The 17,877-nt window shown below is 43.1% G+C and overlaps 1 protein-coding gene across 1 annotated transcript in view; it reads right to left on the reverse strand.

The window, feature by feature from the left end:
* SEMA5B (semaphorin 5B) overlaps positions 1–17,877 on the reverse strand; it is a 157,514-nt gene that overhangs the window by 72,905 nt on the left and 66,732 nt on the right. Inside the window, 2 exon segments of the mRNA XM_040441569.1 lie at positions 130–192; positions 16,337–16,382. Of these exon segments, the coding sequence (XP_040297503.1) occupies positions 130–192; positions 16,337–16,382 (109 nt within the window).

The following is a 17,877-nucleotide window of genomic DNA, read 5'->3' on the forward strand; positions in this document are numbered from 1 at the left end:
GGGGAACCAGACAGCTGATTTGTGTTATTCTAGGACCTCACTAAACCAAAAATCTCAGGATGAAACTCCTCCTGCGCTGCGTATAGTGACACAATGAGGATACATTTCCGGAACGGGGGCTCTTCTTACCTCTGTCTTCCCCTTACTCTGACACGATCGGCGGGTGTCTTCATCAGAACTCCACTCTGCCATCTAAAAGACAAAAATATCAGAAAAAGTTATATAATAAAAAAAACAGGATCTAGAATATCCAAAAATGAATGGCCTCCTCCATTCTTTACACTGCAGGCTGCATCCATCAGATAACACTGACTGCAAGATAGAAAATGCTTATAATAAAGAAAAATCTAAACTCACAAAATTATTATTATCCCAAAGAATCAATAACCTGCAAGCACAGTGTAAATGATACAGCACGTCTGCAGAATGTATCACACGCGACCAGCTTAGATACACAGCTCAGCAGACAGTATCACACATGATAGGATTAGATACACAGCTCAGCAGCACAGTATCACACATGATAGGATTAGATACACGGCTCAGCAGACAGTATCACACAGGATAGGATTAGATACACAGCTCAGCAGACAGTATCACACATGATAGGATTAGATACACAGCTCAGCAGGCAGTATCACACATGATAGGATTAGATACACAGCTCAGCAGGCAGTATCACACATGATAAAATTAGATACACAGCTCAGCAGACAATATCACACATGATAGGATTAGATACACAGCTCAGCAGACAGTATCACACAGGATAGGATTAGATACACAGCTCAGCAGACAGTATCACACAGGATAGGATTAGATACACAGCTCAGCAGACAGTATCACACAGGACAGGATTAGATACACAGCTCAGCAGACTGTATCACACAGGATAGGATTAGATACACAGCTCAGCAGACAGTATCACACAGGATAGGATTAGATACACAGCTCAGCAGGCAGTATCACACATGATAGGATTAGATACACAGCTCAGCAGGCAGTATCACACATGATAGGATTAGATACACAGTCCAGCAGGCAGTATCACACAGGACAGGATTAGATACACAGCTCAGCAGACAGTATCACACATGATAGGATTAGATACACAGCTCAGCAGGCAGTATCACAGATGATAAGATTAGATACACAGCTCAGCAGGCAGTATCACACATGATAGGATTAGATACACAGCTCAGCAGACAGTATCGCACATGATGGGATTAGATACAAAGCTCAGCAGGCAACATCACAGATGATAAGATTAGATACACAGCTCAGCAGACAGTATCACACAGGATAGGATTAGATACACAGCTCAGCAGACAGTATCACACATGATAGGATTAGATACACAGCTCAGCAGGCAGTATCACAGATGATAAGATTAGATACACAGCTCAGCAGGCAGTATCACACATGATAGGATTAGATACACAGCTCAGCAGGCAGTATCACACATGATAGGATTAGATACACAGCTCAGCAGACTGTATCACACAGGATAGGATTAGATACACAGCTCAGCAGGCAGTATCACACAGGATAGGATTAGATACACAGCTCAGCAGACAGTATCACACAGGATAGGATTAGATACATAGCTCAGCAGACTGTATCACACATGATGGGATTAGATACACAGCTCAGCAGGCAGTATCACACATGATAAAATTAGATACACAGCTCAGCAGACAATATCACACATGATAGGATTAGATACACAGCTCAGCAGACAGTATCACACAGGATAGGATTAGATACACAGCTCAGCAGACAGTATCACACAGGACAGGATTAGATACACAGCTCAGCAGACTGTATCACACAGGATAGGATTAGATACACAGCTCAGCAGACAGTATCACACAGGATAGGATTAGATACACAGCTCAGCAGGCAGTATCACACATGATAGGATTAGATACACAGCTCAGCAGGCAGTATCACACATGATAGGATTAGATACACAGTCCAGCAGGCAGTATCACACAGGATAGGATTAGATACACAGCTCAGCAGACAGTATCACACAGGATAGGATTAGATACACAGCTCAGCAGACAGTATCACACAGGATAGGATTAGATACACAGCTCAGCAGACTGTATCACACAGGACAGAATTAGATACACAGCTCAGCAGGCAGTATCACACATGATAGGATTAGATACACAGCTCAGCAGCCAGTATCACACATGATAGGATTAGATACACAGTCCAGCAGGCAGTATCACACAGGACAGGATTAGATACACAGCTCAGCAGACAGTATCACACAGGATAGGATTAGATACACAGCTCAGCAGGCAGTATCACACAGGACAGGATTAGATACACAGTCCAGCAGGCAGTACCACACAGGATAGGATTAGATACAGCAGATCAGCAGACAGTATCACACAGGATAGGATTAGATACACAGCTCAGCAAGCAGTACCACACAGGACAGGATTAGATACACAGTCCAGCAGGCAGTACCACACAGGATAGGATTAGATACAGAGGATGTAGCCAGATGCCTCCGTTTGGTAGCTGATGACTGATATCAGTGATGTCCGTGCCCAGCGCTCCCCTCCAGATGGTTCACCTGGCACCGGGAGAGAATGCGATTCCAGAACAGAGATAAACGGCGGTGACCGACCGACAGAGGACGAGGGCAGAAAACACCTCTACATAACAGAGGATGGTAGATAGATAGGTAGATAGATAGATACATTTTATTTGTACTTATTGTTACTTAGTCCTCTTTCCGGAGAAGCTCTGAGGACACCTCCCGCTCCCCCCCCTCCCCCCCCCCCCTCCGCAGCCTCTTTTTCTAGATATGAATAATTGAGGACACTTCGAGTTGGTCAGTTGCTACAATGGTCCATGAAAAGAAGACTTCGGATAATTGGTCGGATTGCCCCCACCGTGTAATCCAGACCTCATTGAAGAAAATCTTTGGATTCCAACCCCCATCATTCTGTCCACTGACAGCAGGCCCTGGTATAACCCACTACTCCCAGTAACTGAGGTTCACAGAGCCGCACTCACAATAACCGGGTACCAGAGTATAATCAATTCACCATGGCATCATTGTATACAGACCACTGCCCCCATCAGGCAAGCGGCGTAGACACCGCAGCGGGGGAGGGGCAGGCCTTTGTTTTAGAGGGCCGCTCCAATACTGGGGGTTAAGATGAGAAATAAATTCCCACATAACAGAGGAAGAATCCAAACAGTAGAACAATGCGGAATATAACAATGTAGCAGTAAGGGAACGGCTACACGGCGACGGTGTCACCCTGTGCCATACTACATGCTGCGACTGCAACGCGACCATCCCAGCTGGCCGTATATCGCAGTGCGACACCATCGACCACCATTACAATAAATGTCCCGCGACACGTCGCATTGTGTTCTACCCTGTATGTCGTGTAACAACACGTGACAGAGATACGGGGCACGGGTGGAGGACGTGACCACCCTACTGTAGACGTGGACCACTAAAGCTCCACAACGGTCAGGATCGGGCCCAGGGGAATCCGGGATAATTTTACACTTTCTGTTAAATAAATGGAAATCACAAAAAACTGAGAAGAAAGTTCACCTCATGTAGCAGTAAAGGTGATGCATCTGTATGCTGTATAGGAATGCACATAAAGTCTGGCTCCATGCCCCTCTATAGATCCTCCTGTCAGACATTCCTCCCCCTCCCGTGATGTTGACCCCTTGTTTGTGCTCCTGCAGACGCCACATGCCGTGTCTTGCTCAGAAAATCTGTACAATCACCTGGCAGCAGAGCGCTCGGCACTGATCTACTGACAGATCTTCAGGGGAGGGGGGTCAGGGTCTGCAGGTAAGACATGCTCCAGCCTGCCGGCGACCAGAGTCACTAAACATCAGTCATGGGATCAGCAAGAAGCACCATCATCTCATTACCCGGCCGGTGACTCTTCCACGTCCTAAGCCGCAACCAAGGGTCACCTGAAGGCAAATCTCTAAATTCCAAAATGTCACAACACTAAAAGATGAACATAAAGGACATCAACAAACAACTGACGATCATCACTAATATGATACACAACCTGAGAAGATGAGTCACCTGCATCCGATATCCAGCTATGACCTATGTCCTACATACAGTACAAGAACTAACATGAAACAGCCACATCCAGGTGTGCGAGACCCCAAACATCCCCCACACACCGAACCATCAGCAAAAGGATGACACAAGGACCCACAAACACTAGAATTAAACACAAACATTAACATAATTACTATAATACTGCTCCTATGTACAAGAATATAACTACTATAGTACTGCTCCTATGTACAAGAATATAACTACTATAATACTGCCTCCTATGTACAAGAATATAACTACTATAATACTGCCCCCTATGTACAAGAATATAGCTACTATAATACTGCCTCCTATGTACAAGAATATAACTACTATAATACTGCTCCTATGTACAATAATATAACTACTATAATACTGCTCCTATGTACAATAATATAACTACTATAATACTGCTCCTATGTACAAGAATATAACTACTATAATACTGCTCCTATGTACAAGAATATAACTACTATAATACTGCTCCTATGTACAGGAATATAACTACTATAATACTGCTCCTATGTACAGGAATATAACTACTATAATACTGCCTCCTATGTACAGGAATATAACTACTATAATACTGCCTCCTATGTACAAGAATATAACTACTATAATACTGCTCCTATGTACAAGAATATAACTACTATAATACTGCTCCTATGTACAAGAATATAACTACTATAAAACTGCTCCTATGTACAAGAATATAACTACTATAATAATGCTCCTATGTACAAGAATATAACTACTATAATACTGCTCCTATGTACAAGAATATAACTACTATAATACTGCCTCCTATGTACAAGAATATAGCTACTATAATACTGCCTCCTATGTACAAGAATATAACTACTATAATACTGCTCCTATGTACAAGAATATAACTACTATAATACTGCTCCTATGTACAAGAATATAACTACTATAATACTGCTCCCATGTACAAGAATATAACTACTATAATACTGCCTCCTATGTACAGGAATATAACTACTATAATACTGCCTCCTATGTACAAGAATATAACTACTATAATACTGCTCCTATGTACAAGAATATAACTACTATAATACTGCTCCTATGTACAAGAATATAACTACTATAAAACTGCTCCTATGTACAAGAATATAACTACTATAATAATGCTCCTATGTACAAGAATATAACTACTATAATACTGCTCCTATGTACAAGAATATAACTACTATAATACTGCCTCCTATGTACAAGAATATAGCTACTATAATACTGCCTCCTATGTACAAGAATATAACTACTATAATACTGCTCCTATGTACAAGAATATAACTACTATAGGGGGCGGAGCCTAGCCACGCAGCTGAATGGCCGCACGAGCTTGAGCTCCTCCAGCATTCCGGCTCACTAACCCTATATAAGCCTATAATTTACTTTATTATGGGGAAACCTGGCAAGGAGAAGATCAGAGGAAGTTCAGAGTCGACCCCACGGCACTCCAAACAGCCAGAGATGGAGAAGTTCCTCCGGAAAACGCCGAGAGCTGCCACACAGAAAGGCGCCAATATGGCGGCGTCTAATGCTCATGACTCCGACGCAGGAGAACTCTCTGACGCGGGCAGCGGCTCTGATATTTCAGATAGAAGGCCCAGAGATCCGCCTCTATCGGAGCGGACCCTTCGCCGGGTTCTTGAATCGGCCCTTACGCCTCTCAAACAAGATCTGGCGGACATCAAAGACGACATAAAACATCTAGGCCAGAGAGTGGTCACATTAGAAGGCACGCAAGAAGCCATTTTGACCTATGAAGGCAAAGCATCAGAGGTGCTTGCATCTCACAAGGCCCTATTGAACGATGCCTTCTTGAAACTGGAAGACCAGGAGAATCGAAGTCGCCGGCGCAACATACGCATCCGCGGCCTACCTGAATCTATTGCGACGGAGGCCTTGCCGACAGTGGCGCGTGAGTTATTTTCCATGATGCTTGAACCGGAAAGAGCAGAGGGAATAGTGGTGGAGCGCATACACAGGGCGCTGCGCCCTAGGCCCAAACCTCAAGAACCGCCACGTGACGTGATTTGCGGCCTACTAAGTTTTGTAGATACCGCGGCACTGTTGAAAAGGCAAAGAGAAATGGAGGTACTAGAATATGAGAATACGCCGATTCAGATGTTCCAGGATCTAGCGCCATCTACCCTGGCTAAGCGGCGCTTATTTAAGCCCTTACTGGAAGTCCTCAGGAAGACGTCGACCCCGTTCAGATGGCTATATCCCTTTGGGCTGGCGATCTCCAGGAATGGAAAGCTGCTTACAGTTCGCTCTCCCGCAGACCTAGAGTCAGTTTGGAGGTCCCTGGATGTCCCTCCGGTGGAGATCCCCTCGTGGCTACCAGCCGATCAAGATGGCCCCCTGCCTATCCCGCCACGTGTGTCCTCCTGGCAGACGGCATCTGCAAACAAGTCAGATCGTTTGGGTCGCAGCAGGATGGACGGAGCCCTTACCTGAGCTCAAACCAAGGTGACATTGGTACTATTTGTCTGCTAACATAGACTGCCAATATTAGGTCCTACCTCATTTTTCTACTATAAGAGATGACTGTCTCCCGGCCCCTCGGCATAGTGTTTTATGCGGAAGGTAGTGGCCTGTTCACGATTGTTCTGTTTTTGAGCCAATTTTTTACTTTTTTACTTTTTTACTTTTTTACTATTGGCTTAGAGTTATGTATGAGACGTCAGACCTTAACCGGGACACTCTTCTGCTGTTTTGGAACTCTGCCTCCATGAAGGCAACTTTTTCTTTCCCTATTTGCAGGGTAATGTCCGGATAGATTCCGGTGCTGGAAGTATTTCTTGTTGTTGGTCTCCCCTTTTTGTTGTAGACCAAAAGGTGCTTTACCTGCCCCCTCGCCAATCCAACCCTGTCTTGGATGGTGATAGGTAGGCACCTACTTTTCTCTAGATGAATATTTCATCTGAGCTGGTTTTATACCAGCCTAACATGTTGTTGGTTATCTTTCTCATTTTATATTATTTTATTTTATTCTATTTTACTTGTTCCCCTTTCCCCTCCTTTCCTCATCCTGCTCATATATGCTATGCTCTCTCAGATATTTCCATGGATAATATATGCTTTTTCTCCTTAGTATATATATTGTCATGTCCTCAATTGTAGTCGCCTCTCTAAACGCACACGGGCTGAACGAGCCATGCAAAAGGTCTCAAACCATCTCTCTCCTTCTGAGGGATAAAGTTTCGGTAGCCTTCCTGCAAGAGACACATTTTAGGACAAATAAAATCCCTAATCTTCCTCCCAGGAAGTTTGCTCAGTGGTTTCATAGTACACATGAATCCGCCAGTAGAGGTGTCAGTGTAGCTATACACAAAAACCTTCCCTTCAAGCATACCGCTACTTCAGCGGATCCTGAGGGCAGGTATATTTTTGTAAAGGGGGTAGTTGGTGACTCTCCAGTTACATTCGCCAATCTATATGCGCCTAATAGAGGCCAAGTACCATGGCTCGTTCAGACCCTCGCTTTATTGTCATCTTTTTCTGATGGACTGTTAGTTTTGGGAGGCGACTTCAATGTCGCTCTTGAACCGGCAGTAGACACGTCAGTAGGTAGACCGTCTGTGTCCTATAAGCTTTTGAAAAGGCTTAAAACTTCCCTGAGAAAACTGAAGGTCCGTGATGTTTGGCGTACTATAAACCCCAATGGCCGAGACTACACATTTTATTCACATGCCAAGATGTCATTCCATAGATTAGATTATTTGTTCTTGTCTGACTCACATATTCGTAATGTCTCTGGAGCCCGGATTGGTAGTATTACGTTATCTGATCATGCCCCTGTTATCATTAACTTCTCCCTGTCCGGACCACAGAGAAAAGAACGCCTATGGCGTTTGAACGACACCTTGATTTTGGACCCCACCCACGCGTGCAAAATCAGGGCCTCGCTTTCCGAATTTTTCGCGCTAAATGATACACCAGATTCCCCGCCTTCTCCTTCCATACTATGGGAATCCCATAAGGTAGTTATAAGGGGGGAACTAATTGCACTAGGGGCCTATGTAAAAAAGCAAAGAACACAGGCATTAGACGCTTTGCTAGCGAAGATTGCTCGCCTTGAATCCTCTCACAAGGAATCACAGGCTAAGCGCACCCTGACCGAACTAACTGAAGCCAGAGTACACTTAAAAAACCTATTAAATATAACCTCTGCAAAGCTGATCCTACGCTCACGATTTAAAGCCTATGCACATGGGGATAGAGGAAACAGACTGATGTCGGCGATTGCCAAGAAGCAGTTCTCTGACTCCTTTGTTTCCTCTATTAAGGACCCCAAAGGCAAAATGCATAAATCTACCCCAGATATAGCTAAGGCATTCTGTGCTTTTTATGAGACCCTATACAATCTACCCCCCCCAGATGGTGCATCTGTTAGTGATCTCTCAGAAGCTACTGATAAATTCCTACAGAATTTAGATCTCCCTTCCATAGCCCCGGCCAAGGCATCTCAATTGACTAGACCTGTCACTGATCTAGAGATTCACAAAGTACTCATGTCCATCCCCTCGGGCAAAAGCCCAGGACCAGATGGGTTCCCCATCACTTATTATAAATCCTTCAAAGATGTTCTAATTCCCCGTTTCAGGAACCTGTGCAATCATCTTCTCACTGGTGGCTCCCTTGCCCCTCATTCCTTATTGGCACACATTACTGTCCTACATAAGGAGAATAAAGATCCGACATGCTGCAGCAACTATAGGCCGATCTCTCTGCTAAACTGTGATGTGAAGTGGTGGGCGAAGATATTGGCCACTAGGCTCCAGGATGTGCTGCCTGACATCGTCCATGAGGAACAGGTGGGTTTTGTCCATGGCAGACAGGGGTCAGAAAATACAATAAGGCTTCTTCATCTTGTAAATTGGGCTAAAAGATCATCTAAGCCCTTGGTGCTAGTAAGTACGGACGCGGAAAAGGCCTTCGACAGGGTCAGCTGGCATTATATGTCGCGGGCCCTGTCGAGGTTTGGCCTACCTGACCAATTTATTACTGCCATTTATACGTTATACTCGACCCCCTCTGCCATGGTCAAAGTTAATGGAACACTGTCACCACCATTTCGCATCACTAACGGGACAAGGCAGGGATGCCCTTTATCTCCTGCACTATTCATCTTAGTGATGGAGACCCTTTTATGTAGAATAAGAATGGACCCAGAGATAAAGGGCTTACAAATAGGATCTTGTACACATGTTGCTGCGGCATTCGCGGATGACCTTTTAATCATGACCTCAAACCCCAGGGAAGCCTTGCCCAGATTGCTGTTCATATTTGAAGATTTTGGGTTTATATCGAATTTTAAAATTAACTATGGGAAATCCATGGCTCTCAATATCTCTTGTCCACAAGCAGTGATTAATGGTCTGAAGCGTGCTACTCCATTCACTTGGGCCTCCAGAGACATTGTGTATTTAGGTACTCATGTTTCGGCTAATGTCCAAGATCTGGCTTCCCTTAACTACCTGCCGCTCCTTCAAACGGTCCGGACACATCTTCAAAACCTGAAACTCCCATTTGTCTCTTGGGTAGGACGAAAAAATTACATCAAGACCTTTATCCTTCCCAAATTTCTGTATTTGCTACAATCCATACCTATCTGGCTTCCAAATTCATATTTTACTGAAATACGTAGGGTATTCACACGCTTTCTTTGGAATGGCAAGTCACCACGTATTGCTTACTCTGTCCTCACAAGGGATAGGAGGTTCGGAGGCTTTGGGATGCCAGATGTGAAGCTTTATTATACTGCTGTACAGCTAGGCAGATGCGTAACTATTATGTCTCGCCAATCTAGCTCTCTTTGCTCCCGTCTTGAAAATGCACTATTGTCTAACCAAGAATTGCTTACTTTATGGGGTATTAGGCCTATCTCTGCTAATCACTGTTATACGTCCCCGGTTTGGAAGGGCATGTTGGTGGAATGGTCCAAAATGGTTCAGTCCCGTATCTTTAATTTCCCTAACACTGGTATGCCGCTTAGACTACTACAAAGCCACATCCATCCAACGGTGTTAAACCCCTCCGGGATTTGGTCTAAGCTCGCTGATATTCCTCTGCGGGATGTCCTTCTCCCGGATGGCTGTTTAAAATGGGATTCAGTAATGGACCTCCCTGAGGTCAAAACAGCACCCTTTTTCCACCTAGCAAATTTCCAGAGAGATACCAAATTGTGTACCGGGCCATTTTCTGATAGTAGTTCGCCCTCCTGGCTTGAAAAGAAGGTTTTGGCTACCAAACCCCCCCTTAGGCCATTATCTCAGATGTATAAAGAAATGCTTTCCTCCCTGCCCCCGGAGCTTCGTTTTGTGGCCTCATGGGAACGGGAGCTCTCCATATCCCTTACAGAGCCAGAGAAAGCGTTCATACTAGCTCATTCACACGGCTTCAATCGTTGTGTGAGGATTCAGGAGAATTCCTTTAAACTCCTATGTAGATGGTACAAAACACCTGAATTCTTGCATAAATTGAACCCAGAAATTTCTGAAAAATGTTGGAGATGTGGCCTGGACACTGGCTCCTTGTCACATATTTGGTGGCTCTGCCAAAAGATTCAACCGTTCTGGACCTTAATTGAGGATTTAGTTAATCAAATATGCAATACCAAGATATCACTGGATGCTAAGCTTATTTTGCTATGGTGTCCGAACAAATCCCTCACACCCACCAAACATGACCTTCCAACGATGCTGCTCACAGCAGCTAAATTACTTATCCCCTACTTGTGGAAGAACGACTCCCCACCAACTCTCCTTATGTGGACTGATAAAGTAGACCAGATCTACCGTTTTGAGGAGCTAGCGCACTGGGAAAATAACTCACGCTCTCGCTTCCTAAAATTGTGGTCTCCATGGAAAGTCTATAGAAACTTTACATAATAGAGCAGAAATTTATCACCTCCTTGTTTCCCTCCCCTCCTTCCCTTCCTGATCTCCCCCCCCCCCCTTCCTTTTCTTGGATATCACTCTAGGGTCAATGATAATAACTGTTTTGTATTGCTTACACTTGACATGTATGCTGGATACTATTTGGTACCATATTGTCATCAATGTAATGTCTTGTGTGGGTCACGGCCCTGAATTTTTCTTTCAATAAAAAGAAATATGGTTAAGAATATAACTACTATAATACTGCTCCTATGTACAAGAATATAACTACTATAATACTGCTCCTATGTACAAGAATATAACTACTATAATACTGCCTCCTATATACAAGAATATAACTACTATAATACTGCTCCTATGTACAAGAATATAACTACTATAATAATGCTCCTATGTACAAGAATATAACTACTATAATACTGCCTCCTATGTACAAGAATATAACTGCTATAATACTGCCTCTTATGTATAAGAATATAACTGCTATAATACTGACTCCTATGTACAAGAATATAACTACTATAAAACTGCCTTCTATGTACAAGAATATAACTACTATAATACTACCTCCTATGTACAAGAATATAACTACTATAATACTGCTCCTATGTACAAGAATATAACTACTATAATACTGCTCCTATGTACAAGAATATAACTACTATAATACTGCTCCTATGTACAAGAATATAACTACTATAATACTGCTCCTATACACAAAAATATAACTACTATAATACTGCCTCCTATGTACAAGAATATAACTACTATAATACTGCTCCTATGTACAAGAATATAACTACTATAATACTGCTCCTATGTACAAGAATATAACTACTATAATACTGCTCCTATGTACAAGAATATAACTACTATAATACTGCTCCTATGTACAAGAATATAACTACTATAATACTGCCTCCTATGTACAAGAATATAACTACTATAATACTGCCTCCTATGTACAAGAATATAACTACTATAATACTGCTCCTATGTACAAGAATATAACTGCTATAATACTGCTCCTATGTACAAGAATATAACTGCTATAATACTGCTCCTATATACAAGAATATAACTGCTATAATACTGCTCCTATATACAAGAATATAACTACTATAATACTGCTCCTATGTACAAGAATATAACTACTATAATACTGCCTCCTATGTACAAGAATATAACTACTATAATACTGCTCCTATGTACAAGGATATAACTACTATAATTCTGCTCCTATGTACAAGAATATAACTACTATAATACTGCTCCTATGTACAAGAATATAACTACTATAATACTGCTCCTACGTACAGGAATATAACTACTATAATACTGCTCCTACGTACAAGAATATAACTACTATAATACTGCTCCTATGTACAAGAATATAACTACTATAATACTGCTCCTATGTACAAGAATATAACTACTATAATACTGCTCCTATGTACAAGAATATAACTACTATAATACTGCCTCCTATGTACAAGAATATAACTACTATAATACTGCTCCTATGTACAGGAATATAACTACTATAATACTGCTCCTATGTACAAGGATATAACTACTATAATACTGCTCCTATGTACAAGAATATAACTGCTATAATACTGCTCCTATGTACAAGAATATAACTACTATAATACTGCTCCTATGTACAAGAATATAACTACTATAATACTGCTCCTATGTACAAGAATATAACTACTATAATACTGCCTCCTATGTACAAGAATATAACTACTATAATACTGCTCCTATGTACAGGAATATAACTACTATAATACTGCTCCTATGTACAAGGATATAACTACTATAATACTGCTCCTATGTACAAGAATATAACTGCTATAATACTGCTCCTATGTACAAGAATATAACTACTATAATACTGCTCCTATGTACAAGAATATAACTACTATAATACTGCTCCTATCTACAAGAATATAACTACTATAATACTGCCTCCTATGTACAGGAATATAACTACTATAATACTGCCTCCTATGTACAGGAATATGACAGTTTTGCTACGGCCAGGACATGGAGTATATGGCGGTTTACTGCAGGGATGAGGCGCAGCCAATGATTCTGCATAATTAGTTAGAATTCACAATCCTTCTGGGGATGTGCGGTCACAGTCTGTATCTCCTCCTGGTTTCGGTATATAGCAGGGCCCCCCTTTTCCCGGGGTCTGTCCCCTGTGTGGACTGTGCAGAGCTGAGGGTTTGCTGCATTCCTCTGTGCTGCTCCCACAGTCCTTTGCTCTGTTTACATGTCAGGCGGCTGCTCTGGGAAGATCTATGGGGCTTCATGGCAGGAACAGTCGGGTCAGCAAGAGCTTGAAATGCAAAGTAAAGCCCCCGGGAGCCGGCTCTCCATATCTGGATTGGAAATGCAGCGGCTGCAGAGAGCGGTGCATGTGTGCGGGCTCCGGGGCCCATGAGGCGGCTGCACCCCACTGCTGGCATGGCCTATTGGCGCTCTCGGCCTCATTTCTGAAGTCGTTCCACTGTGACATTTCAGCTTTTGTGAATCATTTCAAAGGCTCCAGTAACAAAAGCACCAGTCAATTTATGACGCTGCTCCCAGTATCCGTGCAGTGCGGCGGACTCTCCGCATATTTATGAGGCCGCCGCGCCGTCCCTTAATCTTCCTGGGCCAATTAGTGGCGAGTCTATTATATAAACCCCCCCGGTGGCCTGTATGTTACGGATTATCCGCTGCTGCTGCGCCTCCAAACACAAGAAAGCAGCTGGAAAATAAGTCAAGTCACAATCCGAGCAGGCAGAGTCCTCACATCAAACAATCCCACACAGGAGCCGGACCATCGCTCACACGAATGGCGCACCTGACCGCGGACGTTTATAAAACCTCGGCTGTGACAGCGGTTTTCTGGTTTTAGGTTTATGAAGTCTCATCACCGCACAATGAAACACTCTGCAACTTTCTAATAGACTTACTGATTCCATTTGTCACCATTTTCAAGATCTCTCCTTGCGGTCAGTGAATGGAGGCCTAAAAATCCCCACAGTTTACTATGTAAGCCTCCGTGCAGACAGTGCTCTGTGTGCTGACCTCATCTGCAGCAGAATCTCTCTGCTCTCCTGATCGTTACAATGTATCAGTCTTAAGGATGTTTACCTGAATATCAGGCCTGGAAACCTCAAGTCTGACAATGTTCAGGACAGGGTTTCCGGCAGCTGGATTAAAGGGGTAAGTCACTTTCTGGGATTTTTTTGGGCAAACTGCCCCCCCCCCCCAGCCAGACCTGCAAAAGGGAAGAATACTGACCTGCTCCCTACTGCTGGCTCCCGGCTCCTTCACTGTAAACATCCACTGTGACGCTGCTGCCAGTGACTGGCTGCAGCAGTGACTTGACCTCCTTGCATTATGCGACCAATTGAGATGACGCAAAGGGTCAGGTCACCACCGCAGTGGCGTCAAAGCAGATGTTTTCAGTGATGAACACGAGTAAGGGAGCCGAGGCTGGGGAGCTAAAGAACCGGATTCCAACGGTGGGAAGCAGGCGGGTATGACGGATCCGTCATGAACCCTATTGAAAGTCAATGGAGGAAGGATCTGTTTTCTATTGTGGCAGAGGGGGGGTCATGCCGCATCCGTCTTTCTCCGCATCCCAGGACGGAAAGCAAACTACAACATGTTGCGGTTTGTTCTCCGGTATGGGAACGCAACTAAACGGAACAAAATGCATTTTTGAGCGCTCCGCTCTGTTCAGTTTGGTTTTGTCCCCATTACTAATGAATGGGGACAAAACTGAAGCGTTTTCTTTCCGGTATTGAGCCCCTATGACGGATCTCAATACCGTAAAACTAAAACGCTAGTGTGAAAGTCGCCTGATGTCTTTATCCAGTTGTTGAAGAGCTGTCCTGAAGATTTCCAGACTTTAGGTTTTGTTATAATTGTTTCTAGTCCTGATAATCAGGTAAACATCCTGCAGACTGATACATTGTAATCCTGCAGACTGATACATTGTAATCCTGCAGACTGATACATTGTAATCCTGCAGACTGATACATTGCAATCCTGCAGACTGATACATTGCAATCCTGCAGACTGATACATTGTAATCCTGCAGACTGATACATTGTAATCCTGCAGACTGATACATTGTAATCCTGCAGACTGATACATTGTAATCCTGCAGACTGATACATTGTAATCCTGCAGACTGATACATTGTAATCCTGCAGACTGATACATTATAATCCTGCAGACTGATACATTGTAATCCTGCAGACTGATACAGTGTAACCATCCGGAGAGATTGAGCTGCACTCAGAGGATTGTCTGCACTGATGCTTACATTGTAAACTGAAGAGATTTTTAGGCCTCCATTCACTGACAGCAAGTAGACATCTTAAAAATGCAGATCTGGCCATGATGTGGATTTGCCAAAACCTCCCTAAAAGGTGCACAACCCCTTTAATAATTATATTTACTGACAGAAACTGAAGATCATCAAAATGGTGAGCCCCGCTGTACCATCGGCTATTCGTCCATTCTTTTCCTAAAAAAAAAAAGTGGCGCATGTTCTGTTTTGGTGACTTTTGGAAGTCAAACTCCCCCCCCCCCCTTTTTCATACTATGCACATCAGTTACAACATGGGCTTTGCGCGGCTGAGATGGGGTCGGCCACGGCAGCCTGACATATTTACTATAATGAAGCTAGAAACCTGGCATAAAATCCATCTGAAATCTCCTCCGGCTCCGAACTACGGCTGATGTCAGAGTCCGGCACAGGCCGCGATCGACAATGAACAAGCGAACCAGAATGCTAAGACTTGTTTCCGAAATGCCAGTCTTCGTAATTGAGGGTCAACGTCTATTAGAAGAGACTTTTCATTACACAATGAGGATTAATGTTTTAGGGCTTTAGGAGCGCACACCTGACACCAGCACACAAGGCTGTGTAATGGAAATCTATAGGGACTGAATACATTATTGGGCTTCGCGGCCCCTTGAATAGCAAAATGGAGGAATTCTGTTTTATGGACCCCGACAGTGTTATCACAGGACACATGACAAATCTGTGAAGAGATTGTAGCAGAATCCCAGCAGCGCACAGGCCACATCCAAGGAACCTGGGGGATTGTAAGGCAAATTTCTTTTTACAAACCATGGAACTTTTCCATGGAGAGAGATTTTTTTTGTCAGCGTCACTCGTTTCAGGGATTATCCAGAAACAAATTTTTTGCAAATCAGGAAATTTTCAGCATGAATTCCACAGTTCTGCATCGTGAAGACGGTCGGGACCTACCTGGAGGAGGGAGACATTGTACAGACTGAGCCTGAAGAGGTAGTTCCTGCAACCGGAGAGAAAGAAAAGACTGATGAAGCTCAGTAATAATTACATTGTATCACAGATTATATATTAAGTATCAGAGATGATTTATTATGTATCAGATTACATATCATGTATCAGAGATTATATTACCGGTATATACCCCACATTATCACAGATTATATATTAAGTATCAGAGATGATGTATTATGTATCAGATTATATATCATGTATCAGAGATTATATTACCGGTATATACCCCACACTATCACAGATTATATATTAAGTATCAGAGATGATTTATTATGTATCAGATTATCTATTATGTATCAGAGATTATATTACCGGTATATACCCCACATTATCACAGATTATATATTAAGTATCAGAGATGATGTATTATGTATCAGATTATATATCATGTATCAGAGATTATATTACCGGTATATACCCCACATTATCACAGATTATATATTAAGTATCAGAGATGATGTATTATGTATCAGATTATATATCATGTATCAGAGATTATATTACCGGTATATACCCCACATTATCAGATATTATATATCACAGATGATTACGGTTTATATATTATTAGCAAACACTGGGTAACACCGACATGAAAAGTGATTCAGGAATAGGGATGAGTGAACTTCTGTTTTCCAGTTCAGGGTACAAGGTTCGGGTCATCTAAGAAGGTCCGTGGTAGTGGAATCCATTATGGAATTCTTAGATAACCTGAACACGAACTTTGTACACCAAACTTGAAAACAGAAGTTCGCTCGTCCCTATTCAGGAATTTTACTTGACCATAAACCAGTGTCAGGCAGCTGCCACCAAGGCTACCGAGATCATGAATACAACCGATGACGCTTTTTTTCTGGCATCTTTTATGCATTACAAATTGTCAGTAATAACAATGCAGAAATTGATCATTTCTTTTTGACAATTGATTGTGATGCAATGTATCATTGTAACTGCTGGAAACGATTAATACTGATAATAAATAAAAGAATGAATCCTGTCTGCAGCCGTGTCGGCTTCCCCATCCATACCCCAGGGGCCTCCTGTCACACTCCTGCAGGTTATAATTATTACTACAAGATGCTGCCGGACAGGAGAGTGGAGCTGTGCTGCAGCCATGTTGGTCGGCTCCCAGCTTTCCCGAATACAGATACAAAAGGCAGAGAAAAATCGCGGATGACTTAGGATCTTTTATTTTGGAGGAAGCAATGAAAATATCTGCCCCCCCCCCCCCCATTTGCAGCTTAAAAGCGCAGGATGCGCCGAGTGGCGGAGCGGCTGCAGCCGTGCATCTGATCATTCATTAGGACGCAGCGTTTAACGTGATGTATAATAAAGCAGGAACAAGCCCCGCGGGACCATGAATATTTTACAGAGCAATTTCCCGGCTCTGATCTCCTGTCTCCTCGTGAGGTGCCGGCTGTTATCAGACTGGAGCCGCGACCGGGGAATCCGCGCAGCCACGCGATCAGCCACCTGAGAGAATGCGA

Source organism: Bufo bufo, chromosome 7 (assembly GCF_905171765.1).
Source record: "Bufo bufo chromosome 7, aBufBuf1.1, whole genome shotgun sequence".
In the NCBI taxonomy this organism is placed as follows: Eukaryota; Metazoa; Chordata; class Amphibia; order Anura; family Bufonidae; genus Bufo; species Bufo bufo.